This window comes from Gorilla gorilla, chromosome 9 (genome assembly GCF_029281585.2).
Source record: "Gorilla gorilla gorilla isolate KB3781 chromosome 9, NHGRI_mGorGor1-v2.1_pri, whole genome shotgun sequence".
Taxonomy (NCBI): Eukaryota; Metazoa; Chordata; class Mammalia; order Primates; family Hominidae; genus Gorilla; species Gorilla gorilla.
In genome coordinates this window covers 7,740,433-7,752,871 of record NC_073233.2, presented here as the reverse complement: position 1 = coordinate 7,752,871, position 12,439 = coordinate 7,740,433, and the positions used below count along the sequence as shown (strand labels likewise).

The window sequence follows — 12,439 nt, the reverse complement described above, 5'->3', positions numbered from 1 at the left end:
ATCATCTTACTTGCCACGGTCTTCTGTCTTATTCTGAACACACGTTCACTCCCACCCCGAGGACCTCAAATGTCCCCGCCCAGCTGAGCACCTGGCCTGAAGTCGAATCTCATGGTCTACATGTGATGTGGCTCCTTGTGATTGGGAGACACAAGAAAGACAAGTTCCAGTCCCCAAAACCCCACGTACTCCGATAGCACAGGCAGGGCTGCTGCCTTCACGAGGGAGGAAAGCAGCCACGTGGCGTCTGAATTACACGCAGCAGGTGTCCTCGCTCTTAACTAGAGCGAGGATGCACCTCTCCCGGGTCATCATGCTCCGGGGGCAGGTTCACACTCCCTGTCATGCTCTGGCTCTCAGCTCTGTCCCGGGACCTCCTCTTTCCCTCCTCAGCCGCTTCTGAGGAGGGCATTAGAGAGTGCGCCCTTCATGGTGGGTGAGTGGCGGCCTCAGCTGTGTCTGTGAGCGTCGTAGGTTTCTGCTGTCAAGGACGAGCCACGTGCTTTGTCTCAGAACTGCACGATCCGTCTGTGGCTCACTCTTCTTGCTCCTGGCCTCCTGGGAAGCAGGTCACAGCCGTGTTCAGGCGACTCTGAGTGGCTGTAGTCTATGTGTTAGGAAAAGGCCTCGTGGAAGGGTTCAGGGAGGCAGACGGCCTAGAGAACTCACCCTCTCCTGATGGTTGGCACCTCCTTTTCCTGACATTGGCTTCATTCCAGGCAAAATTGGCCAAGAATTACGGCATGACCCGCATGGACCCCTACTGCCGACTGCGCCTGGGCTACGCGGTGTACGAGACGCCCACGGCACATAATGGCGCCAAGAATCCCCGCTGGAATAAGGTCATCCACTGCACGGTGCCCCCAGGCGTGGACTCTTTCTATCTCGAGATCTTCGATGAGGTGAGAGGGACGTGCCAGCTGTTATGGAGACTGCACGTGGCTGAGCGTGGCTGCCGTGGGAACACACCTGCCAACACAGCCACGTTCCTGGCTGGCTTCGAGGCGTGGCTCCCCACCTGGTGTTTCATTGGGTGCATGACAGGGTCCTGCTCTCCCCAAAGAATGTGAAAAAGGGATTGTTTCCAGCTCCTTGAGCACCCTTACATTTGGAAACATCCCCAGTGACAAGCATGACCCAGGGATACAGCGTGCACATGTCCCCTCCGCTGGGCGCACAGGGTCTGGCCGCTCACCAGCAGGTGGGATTTCCAGGGACAGAGCGTGCACGTGTCCCCTCCGCTGGGCACTGATCTGGCCGCTCACCAGCAGGTGGGATTTCCAGGGACAGAGCGTGCACGTGTCCCCCGCCACTGGGCACTCGTCTGGCCGCTCACCAGCAGGTGGGATTTCCAGAGAGTGCGGCTGCCTACTGGGTGGGAAAGCTGTTCTTGGTGGTGCGAGTGGTCGTGACCCTTGAGGGTCCTGAGTCCCGTCCGTGGCTGCACCTGCAGCGCTTCTGAGGCAGAGTCAGAAGGTCAGAGGGGATGTAGCGAGGCTGCTGCTCAGTGTGGTCCCGGCACCTCGCACCTGTGCATTGTGAGGCTAGAGACTGGGTGGGGGCCAGGGAGCAGTGTGGGGCAGCCAGGCCAGCAGACGGCCAGCCCTCCCTGCCTGGGCCCTGCCTTTTCCTCCCGGCTTTTCTCTCCCCGTCCGTACCTGCTTTCCCCTCCCTGGCCCTCAGAAGAGTAGAGAGCGCATGGGAAGTGCAGAGTCAGCTGTGGGAGGCAGACCCCGTGTCCTTCCCAGTCTGCACCCCGGCTGCTCTGGGGCTTGACAGGTGGCAGCCGGTGGAGCAAGGATGGGGCCCCGAGGGCTGGGGAGGAGCAGTCAGTGTCCCTGAAGCGGAACTGGAGGAGGACAGCAGCCCAGGGCCCTCGCTTTCCCCAGCCCCAGACCTGGCCCTGGCCCTGGCCCTGGCCCATCCTGGTGGAGAGAGGGAAGAAGTCCCCTACGGAGGCTGATAAACGATCATGAAGCCTGCGCTGCCCGAGGGGTCTCATCGATGGGGTGTTGGTGCAGGTGGGAGCCCTGTTCCACAGATGAGACGGGGACTCGAGGCGGGCCCACGCTGGTGCGGCCGCAGGGGCAGGGTGGCCCCTTCCCTGATGCCTGGGGCCTCTCCCTCTTGTCTCCCGCAGAGAGCCTTCTCCATGGACGACCGCATTGCCTGGACCCACATCACCATTCCGGAGTCCCTGAGGCAGGGCAAGGTGGAGGACAAGTGGTACAGCCTGAGCGGGAGGCAGGGGGACGACAAGGAGGGCATGATCAACCTCGTCATGTCCTACGCGGTGAGCTGCACGCCTGGGCGGGGTGGGGCGCATTGGGGTATGTTGGAGCACGTCGGGGCTACGCCGCCCCGCAGACACCCTCGTCTCTTTCCTGGAGGCACTGAGCCCATAAAACAGCAGGGCTCACGTTCTGAGGACAGAGGGCAGGGGCCCTGGGTGGTTTGGTGGCAGAGAGGGGCTGCCCTGCCCACTGCTCCTGCCCATGTTCTCTGTCTGGGGAAACAGCATAGGGGTTGTTTGTGTACCTAAGATGAGCCCACCCTTTGTGGTGGTCTCCACTGCAGGCCCCTGTGTCCTCGGAGGCCCCCCACAGCCCTTCCAAGCTCTGCTCTTAGGGTCCAGCTGAGCAGCCCTCCAGGGTCTGAGATACAGCCCTGGGCCCTGCAGGACACCAGGCTCCTCCCCACAGGGCAGGCATTGGCCGTGGTGTGGCAGGGCATCTCTGGAGATGTGGGGGAAGCCTGGGGGCTGCTGCGCTTGGGGTCAGGAAGTCGAGGCCTGGCTGTGGGGCCAGCACGTCAGCACCCTGGCTCCCAGCCATCTCCATCCTCAGGGCACCTGCAGCTCCTGGGGGCATCAGGAGGGCCAGTTAGAGGCTCCAAGACGCAGAGCTCCTGCCATCTCGTCTGTATGATCAACCAGAGGATTTTTAGGCTGTTACTGAAAAATGGTGCTGTGGGAAATGCCAGGCAGATGTGATGGCAGAGAGGGTGCAGCAGGGAGGGTGCAGCAGAGAGGGTGCAGCAGGGAGGGTGCAGCAGAGAGGGTGCAGCAGAGAGGCCGCAGCAGGGAGGGTGCGGCGGGGAGGCCGCGGCGGGGAGGCCGTGGCGGGGAGGCCGCCGCGGGGAGGGTGTGGCGGGGAGGCCGCCGCGGGGAGGCTGCAGCAGGGAGCTGCTTTTCTGGGCCATCTTGGCTCCTCCCACCCCCTTTTTGTTAAAGCTGGGATATTTTAAAGCATGTCCCGGCCGTGAGTGACCATGTGTAAATGTCTCATGACACGTCTTTAACAGACGCTTTCAAACAAACACAGAACCATCATAACGCTCTAGTGATTTTACCTACAGTTGACAGTTTCGAACTCAGAGACGACAGCGGTGCAGTGACTTATCTGCAGCTGACAGTTTTGAACTCAGAGACGACAGCGGTGCAGTGACTTATCCGCAGTTGACAGTTTTGAACTCAGGAGACAGCAGTGTAGTGACTTATCCACAGTGGACAGTTTCGAACTCAGAGACAACAGCGGTGCAGTGACTTATCCACAGTTGACAGTTTTGAACTCAGGAGACAGCAGTGCAGTGACTTATCCACAGTGGACAGTTTCGAACTCAGAGACAACAGCAGTGCAGTGACTTATCCACAGTTGACAGTTTTGAACTCAGGAGACAGCAGTGCAGTGACTTATCCACAGTGGACAGTTTTGAACTCAGAGACAACAGCAGTGCAGTGACTTATCCACAGTTGACAGTTTTGAACTCAGGAGAGAGTGGTGCAGTGACTTATCTACAGTTGACAGTTTTGAACTCAGAGATAACAGCAGTGCAGTGACTTATCCTCAGTGGACAGTTTTGAACTCAGGAGACAGCAGTGCAGTGACTTATCTGCAGTGGACAGTTTTGAACTAAACTTAGAGATGACAGCAGTGCAGTGACTTATCCATAGTTGACAGTTTTTAACTCAGGAGACAGCAGTGCAGTGACTTATCTGCAGTGGACAGTTTTGAACTAAACTCAGAGACGACAGCAGTGCAGTGACTTATCCACAGTTGACAGTTTTGAACTCAGAGACAACAGCAGTGCAGTGACTTATCTGCAGTGGACAGTTTTGAACTAAACTTAGAGACGACAGCAGTGCAGTGACTTATCCACAGTGGACAGTTTTGAACTCAGAGACAACAGCAGTGCAGTGACTTATCCACAGTGGACAGTTTTGAACTAAACTCAGAGTTGACAGCAGTGCAGTGACTTATGTGAAGTTGACACTTTCACACTCAGACACCACAGCAGTGCAGTGTGGTTACCCCCAGGCCGACTCGACACCTACACTGGGATGTCCCTCCTGTCACCATCCTCTCTCAGTCACATCCCAGTTAGAGGGGGGATCTGTAAGCCCAAGCCATGTCACCTCCTGGATTTGAGGAGGCGGTGCAGGGGTGGGAGCGGGCCCCGGCGTCCCCTGTGCACTCAGGGCTCACATCTGCGCTCAGGGCTGGTGTAGCGAGGGTGATTCTGGGCTGGCATGGGGAGGGTGATTCTGGGCTGGCGTGGGGAGGGCAATTGTGGGGAGGGCGATTCCCGAGGTTCTGATGGGTGGATGTTCCTCCTTGACCCCGGGACCATCTCCACTGTGTTTCAGCTGCTTCCAGCTGCCATGGTGATGCCACCCCAGCCCGTGGTCCTGATGCCAACAGTGTACCAGCAGGGCGTTGGCTATGTGCCCATCACAGGTGCGTGTGCTTCCTCCCTGGGTGCCTCTCCCCTGGTAGAAACCCCAGGGCCTAGGGCAGGTGCGGGAGGAGGGAACGGGGCTTAGAGCGCCGGGGTGGGGACGTCATCCATTCTAGAATCCTGCAGACGTGCTGACCGCACACAGATCCTTTCAGGCCAGGGAGCCAAGGGTTACGTTTGAATTTTGTTTGCATATCTAGAAAATAGAATTGTTTTTTTTTTTTCTAATTGTTGGCAGAAATGAGGTGAGTTGAAATTTTCAGAGATGTGGAAATGTGGCTTTGAAACCCCGTTGTGCCCAGCTCTGTGCAGGAGAGCCTCACGCCCCTGTCAGGTGACGTGTGCTCTGCACTGTGCCATCGTGTCCGAACCTCACGCCCCTGTTGGGTGACGCGTGCCCTGCGCTGCGCCGTTGTGTCCGAACCTCACGCTCCTGTCGGGTGATGCGTGCTCTCTACTGCGCCGTTGTGTCTGTTGTCGTGTGTCACTGTTATGAGTGAGCAGCCTGTGGCTGCAGCAACACCAAGCTGGGATGTCGCTTTTCATGCTGTTGCATTTTCGGTCCAGCTGTGACTGTGGTAGCAGCTGGTGCAAGACCGGCCCCCACCGTGGATGGGCCCAGCCGTCTTTAGCAGGCGGGGAGACCGCAGCCCCTGAGAGGAGGTGCTTGGGGGGAGCCTGTGGTCACCCTGGTTCTCCTCCTGAGGTGGCCTCTCTCGTTCTGGGGAGCTGGTGTCCAGGCAGAGCAGTGGTCCCTCTGCACGGAGGGTGGAGGCCAGAAGCCCAGGCCATGGAAGTGGCCAAGTTGCGGGCAGGGCGCTGGGGATGCGTGGTGGTGTTGGGGGAGGTGGTGTTGGGGGAGGGTCTCGGGGCTGCGTGAGGCCCCGGCTGCTTGTGCTCAGGGGCTGCTTTGGGGTTGGGGCGGGACAGAGCTGCCGGCAGGCGAGAGTGCTGTGAGGCCAGTGCTGGTGTCCAGCCCAACTGGAGTGGAGAGGCCTGGTCAGCACCCCAGTCCCGCCAGCATCCCGCACAGATGCAGAAAGGCCACCTTGGGAGTCGGGACCTCGCCCTAGACCCACCTGATGTGGCCTGAAACCCAGCCCTGACGATGGGAAGGAGGAGACGGCACTGGGAGACTCCGGGCTGTCCACTGGTATTCAGGACATTCTCGGACAAAACTGCCTGTGAGAACAGCATGGCCTCGCCCTCACTTGCTCACATTATAGACTCTGTTTCCATGTGAAGCCGCCCGCGCAGGTGCCAGGGCTGCCTTTCTCCAGAGGAAAGAGCAGAGCGTGTGTCTGAGAGGGCCTCTGTGGTGTCCAGTGTCTTAGAAAACCACCAGCCCGGGGCTGGGCGCGGGGGCCGGGCGCAGGGGCTCACGCCTCTAATCCCAGCACCTTGGGAGGCCGAGGTGGGCGGATTGTGAGGTCAGGAGATCAAGACCATCCTGGCCAACACGGTGAAACCCCGTCTCTACTAAAAATACAAACAAATTAGCCGGGCACGGTGGTGGGCGCCTGTAGTCCCAGCTGCTCAGGAGGCTGAGGCAGGAGAATGGTGTGAACCCAGGAGGTGGAGCTTGCAGTGAGCCGAGATTGCGCCACTGCACTCCAGCCTGGGCGACAGAGCAAGACTCCATCTCAAAAAAAAAAAAGAAAACCACCAGCCCAGCAGAGGCAGCACCTGCGCCCCGTCACCGAGGAAAGAATGCTTCATAGGAGGTGACCACAGGTGAGCCAGAAATGCAGCAGCAGCCTTGAGGCGTTCAGAGTTAGAGGAGGGCGGGCATCTGGGTAAGCGGAAGAGCCAGCACCTTGGCAGAGAAACGGGGACGAGCATGGGAGCCCCGCAGCTGTTCCTGAGCCTAGACCCTGGCCAGGGGAGCTCTGCTGCCCTGGGGGCCCTGATGCGCCCTGGCTGCCCCCCAGAGTGGCTCCTGGAGGTTCTGATTTGTAACTGGGACAGCCCAGAGCTGCCGTCGTGGGGTCAAAGTGCCTTCTGTGGTGTGCAGTTCATGGGGCTAGTGAAGTTCTGTCTGGTTGTCCTGAGTTGGAGGCCGATGGCCAACCTGAAAGAACAGAGACCCAGGCCCTCCGGCTGCCTGAGGCTGGAAGTCCAAGCCCCGGTAGGCAGGGCCACTCACTCGCCAAGGCTGTGAGGAGGATCCTCCCCGTCTCCTCCAACTTCTGGGCCGGGCGCTCTGTGGCTGTCTTTTTGTGGGGTGCAGTTCCATCAACTGGATACAGCGCCGGGGTGTATCTGGCTGAAAGAGCATTCAGATGACAGATAACATTGATTGACTTACCTCTTTCTGGTTCCTATCCCTAATTCTCTTTGTAGATGCCTTTCAAGTTTGCTCTAAAACGTTTATTTTAGGAAAAGCTAGACAAACTTTGAAATTTTCTTTTGATAGACATTGTAAATTTTGAAACAGCCCCGCACTTCATAGAAAAGTTCCCAGGGAGATGCAGGGACATCTGGCAGAGCCCGTGAGGACTCGTCCACCTGACGCCCCACCGGAGCCCCCAGCCCCATGCCCAGGCATGCGTTTCCAATAAGCAGGGGCGTCCCTGGCACAGGACGGCCATCTAGATGAAGCTGACACTGACGCATTGGGGCTGTACCCTGCTTGGAGCCCGTCTGAGTCCGCAACATCCAGGCCGGGGTCACTGGCCCTCCATGGCCTTGCCTCCCTTGGCCTGGAGGAGTCCCCATCTTGCTCCTAGGGTGTGTTCTGGTCAGGGACCTGGTGGGGCTGCTGACGTGTGGCCTTGCAGGGTAGGGCTGAGTTTCCCTGGGGCTGCTGGCAGGGCCCCCGCATCTTACCCAGGCAGATGCCACCACCGCAGATTCCACCCAGCGCAGGTTTGCCCAGTGCAGGTTTACCCAGTGCAGGGCTAGTGGTGTGACTTGCTCGTCCCTCACGGCGGGCTCTGCCTGGCTGCTCCCCGGGAACTAAAATATGTCCTGTGTGGGAGGCACCCCAGGACCACGTGAAGATCCCGCCCTTGTCAGCCCCTGAGTTTATCCGACTTCCCCAGCAATGTGGATTTACAATTTCCTATTTTATTTATTTATTTATTTTAATTATATTTTAAGTTTTAGGGTACATGTGCGCAACGTGCAGGTTTGTTACATATGTATCCATGTGCCATGTTGGTATGCTGCACCCATTAACTCATTTAGCATTAGGTATATCTCCTAAACAATTTCCTATTTTATTTATTTATTTATTTTAATTATACTTTTAAGTTTTAGGGTACATGTGCACAATGTGCAGGTTTGTTACATATGTATCCGTGTGCCATGTTGGTGTGCTGGACCCATTGACTCGTCATTTAACATTAGGTATTTCTCCTAAACAATTTCCTATTTTTTTCCTTGGGTCAGAATCCCTTATGAATGTTATTTTTTCACTCAAATTATTCCAGATTTGGCCAGAGGGAGCCCCCTCAGGCGGGATCTTTGTTCTTTGGCCTCCTCTGATCCTTCTCTGGGCCCCTCCCTGCTTCCTGGCACTGCAGGAAGCCCCAGGCTCTCTGCATTTCCGGCCTTAGCCCTGGCGTTAGCTGTTTCTCCCAGGAGCCCTGGTTCCCATTAGGAGAGCATTGCTTTTAGAAGCCTTTGAAGTATTTTTTAATTATCTAACAGTACTGTAGAGTGTGAATAAGGCACCCTTCTTCACTGGAAGCTGATGCCCTAATTTTCTTCTGAGTACCTGTGATCACAGCCCATCCTCCCGGCAGCCACTGCCAGCTGAAGGGCGAAGTCTGCGGAGACCTTGGAGAGGCTGGCGGCTGCGTGCTCAGGGCGTCTCGGGCTGACTAGGCAAGCATGGTGGAGTCACACCAGGGTTTTCTTCTCAGAAGTGGAATCTCAAAGTGCATCTTGGCCAGAGCGTGTGTGTCGCCCACAGTTTCAAGTGTTTATGACTCCCATAGTGGAGAAGCCTGTGCCGTGTGCTCTGCCTGGCTACGCGGTGCTGGCTGCGTGGCTTCGGGCCTGTGTGCACGCAGGGCGGCCTGGCCAAGCCCTCTGGTGAGACGGGGCTGCCGGAGTGGGCCAGGAAAGGAGAGCCCGGCTTCTTAGGGCCCTGCTTGTCGCCAGCCCCTTCAGCCGCTCGTTCATTCAGCTGTCGCCTGCTGATCGCTGCCCAGAGACCCCTGCACAGGGTGCAGGTCTCGGGGGCTCACTGTGCACATTAGGTGGGCTCAGGCCCCGAGAGCCTCCCGTGTTGTCTGAGCCCAGCTGCCACCTCTATGGAGAGTGCACGCTGGAGACTGAGGGCTGAATGCTGGCTGAGCCCTCATGAGGACCGTCCACTTTCCTCAGTGAAAAACCAGAGTCCCCCACAAAGCAACTCAGAAGCCGGGGCGCTGAGGTCAGACTGTCTCCTTCACAAAAATAAAGTGTGACCACATCAGTGAGGAAGGGAGGCTGGAACACAAAGCACAGCTTGATTATTAAAGCTTTTACGCCATGATCATGGCCCAAAGAGAACAGTTTTAAGTTTTGATTTTTTTAAACGAAGTATTATTTTGATTACCAAATTAGATACTTTACAGATTTCAAATAATTCGTGGTACGCATCATGTGGTTATAGGGGGTTTTTTAGCCTCAATTTTAAGGAAACATCTAGGCGTGAAGCATCTGGAGACCGCGTGGCCTCATGAAGCACGTTCTCTTCCACGGAGCTGCAGAGCGGACAGAGACTCTCCGCCAGGCTGGCAACAGCAGCCAACTGCTCAATTTCCCATGCGTTCTTCGTGCGTGAGAGACCAGCGCGGGCGCCACTGGGCCTCAGCCCTGCCTGCACTGTCCCTCCAGCTGTCCCTGGCACAGAGGGGCACTCAGGCTGCAGCCACTGCCAGGGGTCTGCCCTGAGGGTCCCCACGAGACTGACAGGCGCTGAGGTGGAAGGTGGTGCCGGCCGCGCTGTCCTCTGGGGCCCTCCTCGCTTTCCCTCCTCCTATTGCTTTCCACCTCCTTCTGCTTGGTGGTGGGAGGAGAATCGGCGTGGAAAGTGGGGTGTCCAGCGCCTCCCCAGCCTGGCCTGCATAGGCAGCACCAGGGTGTGCATCAGCTCATTCTGTGCTCACCGTGGCTGCAGCTGCCCGTTGATGCTGTTTCCATCTGTTCCCTCATGCACCTCCATTTCACATGGGCCTGGAGTGCTTTTCTCTTTTCTCTGCTGCCCCCACGTCCTCAACGGCGCAGTCCCTCCCGTCATCCTGGCCTGCGTCTCTGTGGACACAACCCCCACTGGTTTCTGTGGAGCCGACCAGACCGGGACATGAATGCCCGTCCACAAAGTATGAAGACAAAACATGCAGGTGGACGCCGCTGCTGGGATGGACAAGGGGGAGGCCCATAGAGAACATGCACGCGGTGGCACAACACACGGGAGCAGCCGGCGTTTGCAGCGCCTGTGAGTTCCAGAGAGGGCCAGCCAAGGGCTCACCCAGCGGCCCAGGCATGCTTCCCCTCGCACGTGGAATTCCAGCGAATAGGGAGTTTGCAGCTGAGCAGCACATGCCATTTAAAATACGAAATGGTTCCATTCAAAATGAGAATTGGATGCTTAAAAGTTTCTGAGACAAACTGTCACATGGAACTCTCTGCTGTTGTGTTTATTAACCCGCTAACTTGGTCGCTTTGAAACAAAGAATCACGTAGGTTTTCTTCTTTGTGATAACGCTCTGTGGAGTGAGAAGCAGCAACAAGCCTTGGGAGTTCCGGAACAGTCTCTGAGCTGGACGGTCGTCCCCACCTGCTCTTTGGATGTCTTTCCACTGTCGTGCGAGACGTCTGGGGCCCAGGGCCACATGCCTTCAGCCTGAGCAGGGCCGATGCTCCCCTGCCCACCGGTGGCCGGGACTTACCATGCTGCATGGTCTGAGGTCAGGGCCTTCTCGGAGCAATTTTTCCTGAATGGAAAAGGGACAGGTTTTGGTTTTCCTGGGTACCCTCGTGTTTGTCAGTACAGAATTTGATTTTGCCAGGATATGACAGCAGATTCACGCGGCGTGAAGAACGTGAGGTGGGGCCTGTCCTGTGCTGCACATCCGTCCGCGTGGGTGCAGGTGGCTGGTGGGGCTGAGCGCGGCAGATGGCAGGGACACAGCAAAGCCGCCCATCACTCCTCCCAGGGCCGCTACAGGTGGGGTCTGGGCTGCCCCGGGCTCCCGTGGCGTCCTCTCTGCCCACATTTTGGGGACTTTGCTCTCCGCCAGGCCCCAGAGCTCCTGGTCTGTCCTCCTGAAGTCCCCAGGCAGCCTTGACACATACGCTCACCGTTCCCGGAGGGCTTGATGGACACATCCACGCTTGGTAACCAGGATGGGCCGGCTCAGGCCAGGCACATGGCCTCTGCCCTGCAGGAAGGAGGGGAGTGAGCCAGGCCACTGCCCCTCAGCCCACACCGTGGAAGCACTCACCTCTTCCCCTGGGGGTGCCTGCTCCCCAAGTGAGTGTGTTGGGGCCGTGCTGTTGGGATTCACTTGAGGGCCAGTCGGCGCCACATCCCCTCATTGTCAGCAGAGCAGTTTTCTCGGGGCACCCCAGGCCGTGACGTCGCAGCGTCACAGTCACCGTCGTCGATTTTGCAGCAGTTCCCCTCCCGTCCCTTCCCCATCAGACTGGTAAAGGCTGGAGAGAGAGGGAGCGCGGTGCCTCCGTTCCTCATGTTCCCACGCTGTTGGGAGCTGTGTGGGCAGGGACAGGTGATGGCCGAGCCCCATTCCTCTTGTTGCCATGCTGTGGGGAGCTGTATGGGCAGGGACAGGTGATGGCCAAGTTCCTGCCCACCTGCCAGCCGGGGCACCCAAAAAGCCACGGGGATCCCAGGGGTCCCTCCAGGACAGACAGCGCCCAAGCCTTTGTCTTGTTTGAGGAAGAAGAAAGGGTGGTGAGGGTGGCCACGTCCCCACCTGGCCATGGTTCGGTTTATTTTCCCTCATTGCCGAAAGGCTGACGAGCATGGGGATGATGCTTCCCCAGTGAGGTGAGGTGTCCAGTGGCCAGGACAAGAGGCAGGTGTGGGTGTGGAGGAAAGGTGGGCCTGGCCCTGAGAGAGCCGAGAAGCAGAGGAGGCAGGGGTGGGTGTGGAGGAAGAGTCGGCCTGGCCTAGAAGGAGCCGGGAAGCGGCGGCCTTCCTTGCTGAGGAGTCCTGGCCTTTGCAGCAGGTGCTGGAGGCTTGGCGGCAAGCCCTGTCCGCTCCATTTACACCCCTGCAGGTCCTTGTTGCTGGTGTTGGTTCAGGCCGGGGTTGAAGTGGCTTCTGCTGCCTTTAGGATCCTCCGAGTGTAGAAAGGAACAAAAGTCCTATGCTAAGATTGGGGCTCTAGCGCTCCAGTGATCCTAGCTGGGAGATGGTTCGTGCTTTTAAAGGTGAATGAACGGGTGAGCGGTGAACCCTTGCACTGCTGCAGCTGCTGCTGCAGGAGGAGCTCTGTGCCTCACTGGTCGCCGAGCCCCGCGCACGCTGCCTGTGCTCTGTGCCTCGCTGGTCGCCGAGCCCCACGCATGCTGCCTGTGCTCAGGGCTGCTTGTGGTTTTAGGGAGCGGCCACCAGGCTGGGAGGCGAGTCTTAAGTCCGGCCACACCATGCCTTCAGGGGTGTGTGCGCTGCAGTGGCTGAACCGCCGTGCGTCTCCTGCTCGATAGATTGCATCTCAGTGTGTCTTCCCGCATCAGACAC

General features: G+C 58.0%; 1 protein-coding gene across 3 annotated transcripts in view; it reads left to right on the top strand.

Annotated features, from left to right (window-relative positions):
- Positions 1-12,439, top strand: part of TOLLIP (toll interacting protein) — a 34,315-nt gene that overhangs the window by 18,230 nt on the left and 3,646 nt on the right. For all 3 annotated transcript variants that reach the window (XM_031015799.2, XM_055355790.2, XM_055355791.1), the window contains exons 3-5: positions 720-902; positions 2,141-2,293; positions 4,646-4,736. In XM_031015799.2, the coding sequence (XP_030871659.2) occupies positions 720-902; positions 2,141-2,293; positions 4,646-4,736 (427 nt within the window). The remainder of the gene's footprint in view (positions 1-719; positions 903-2,140; positions 2,294-4,645; positions 4,737-12,439) is intronic.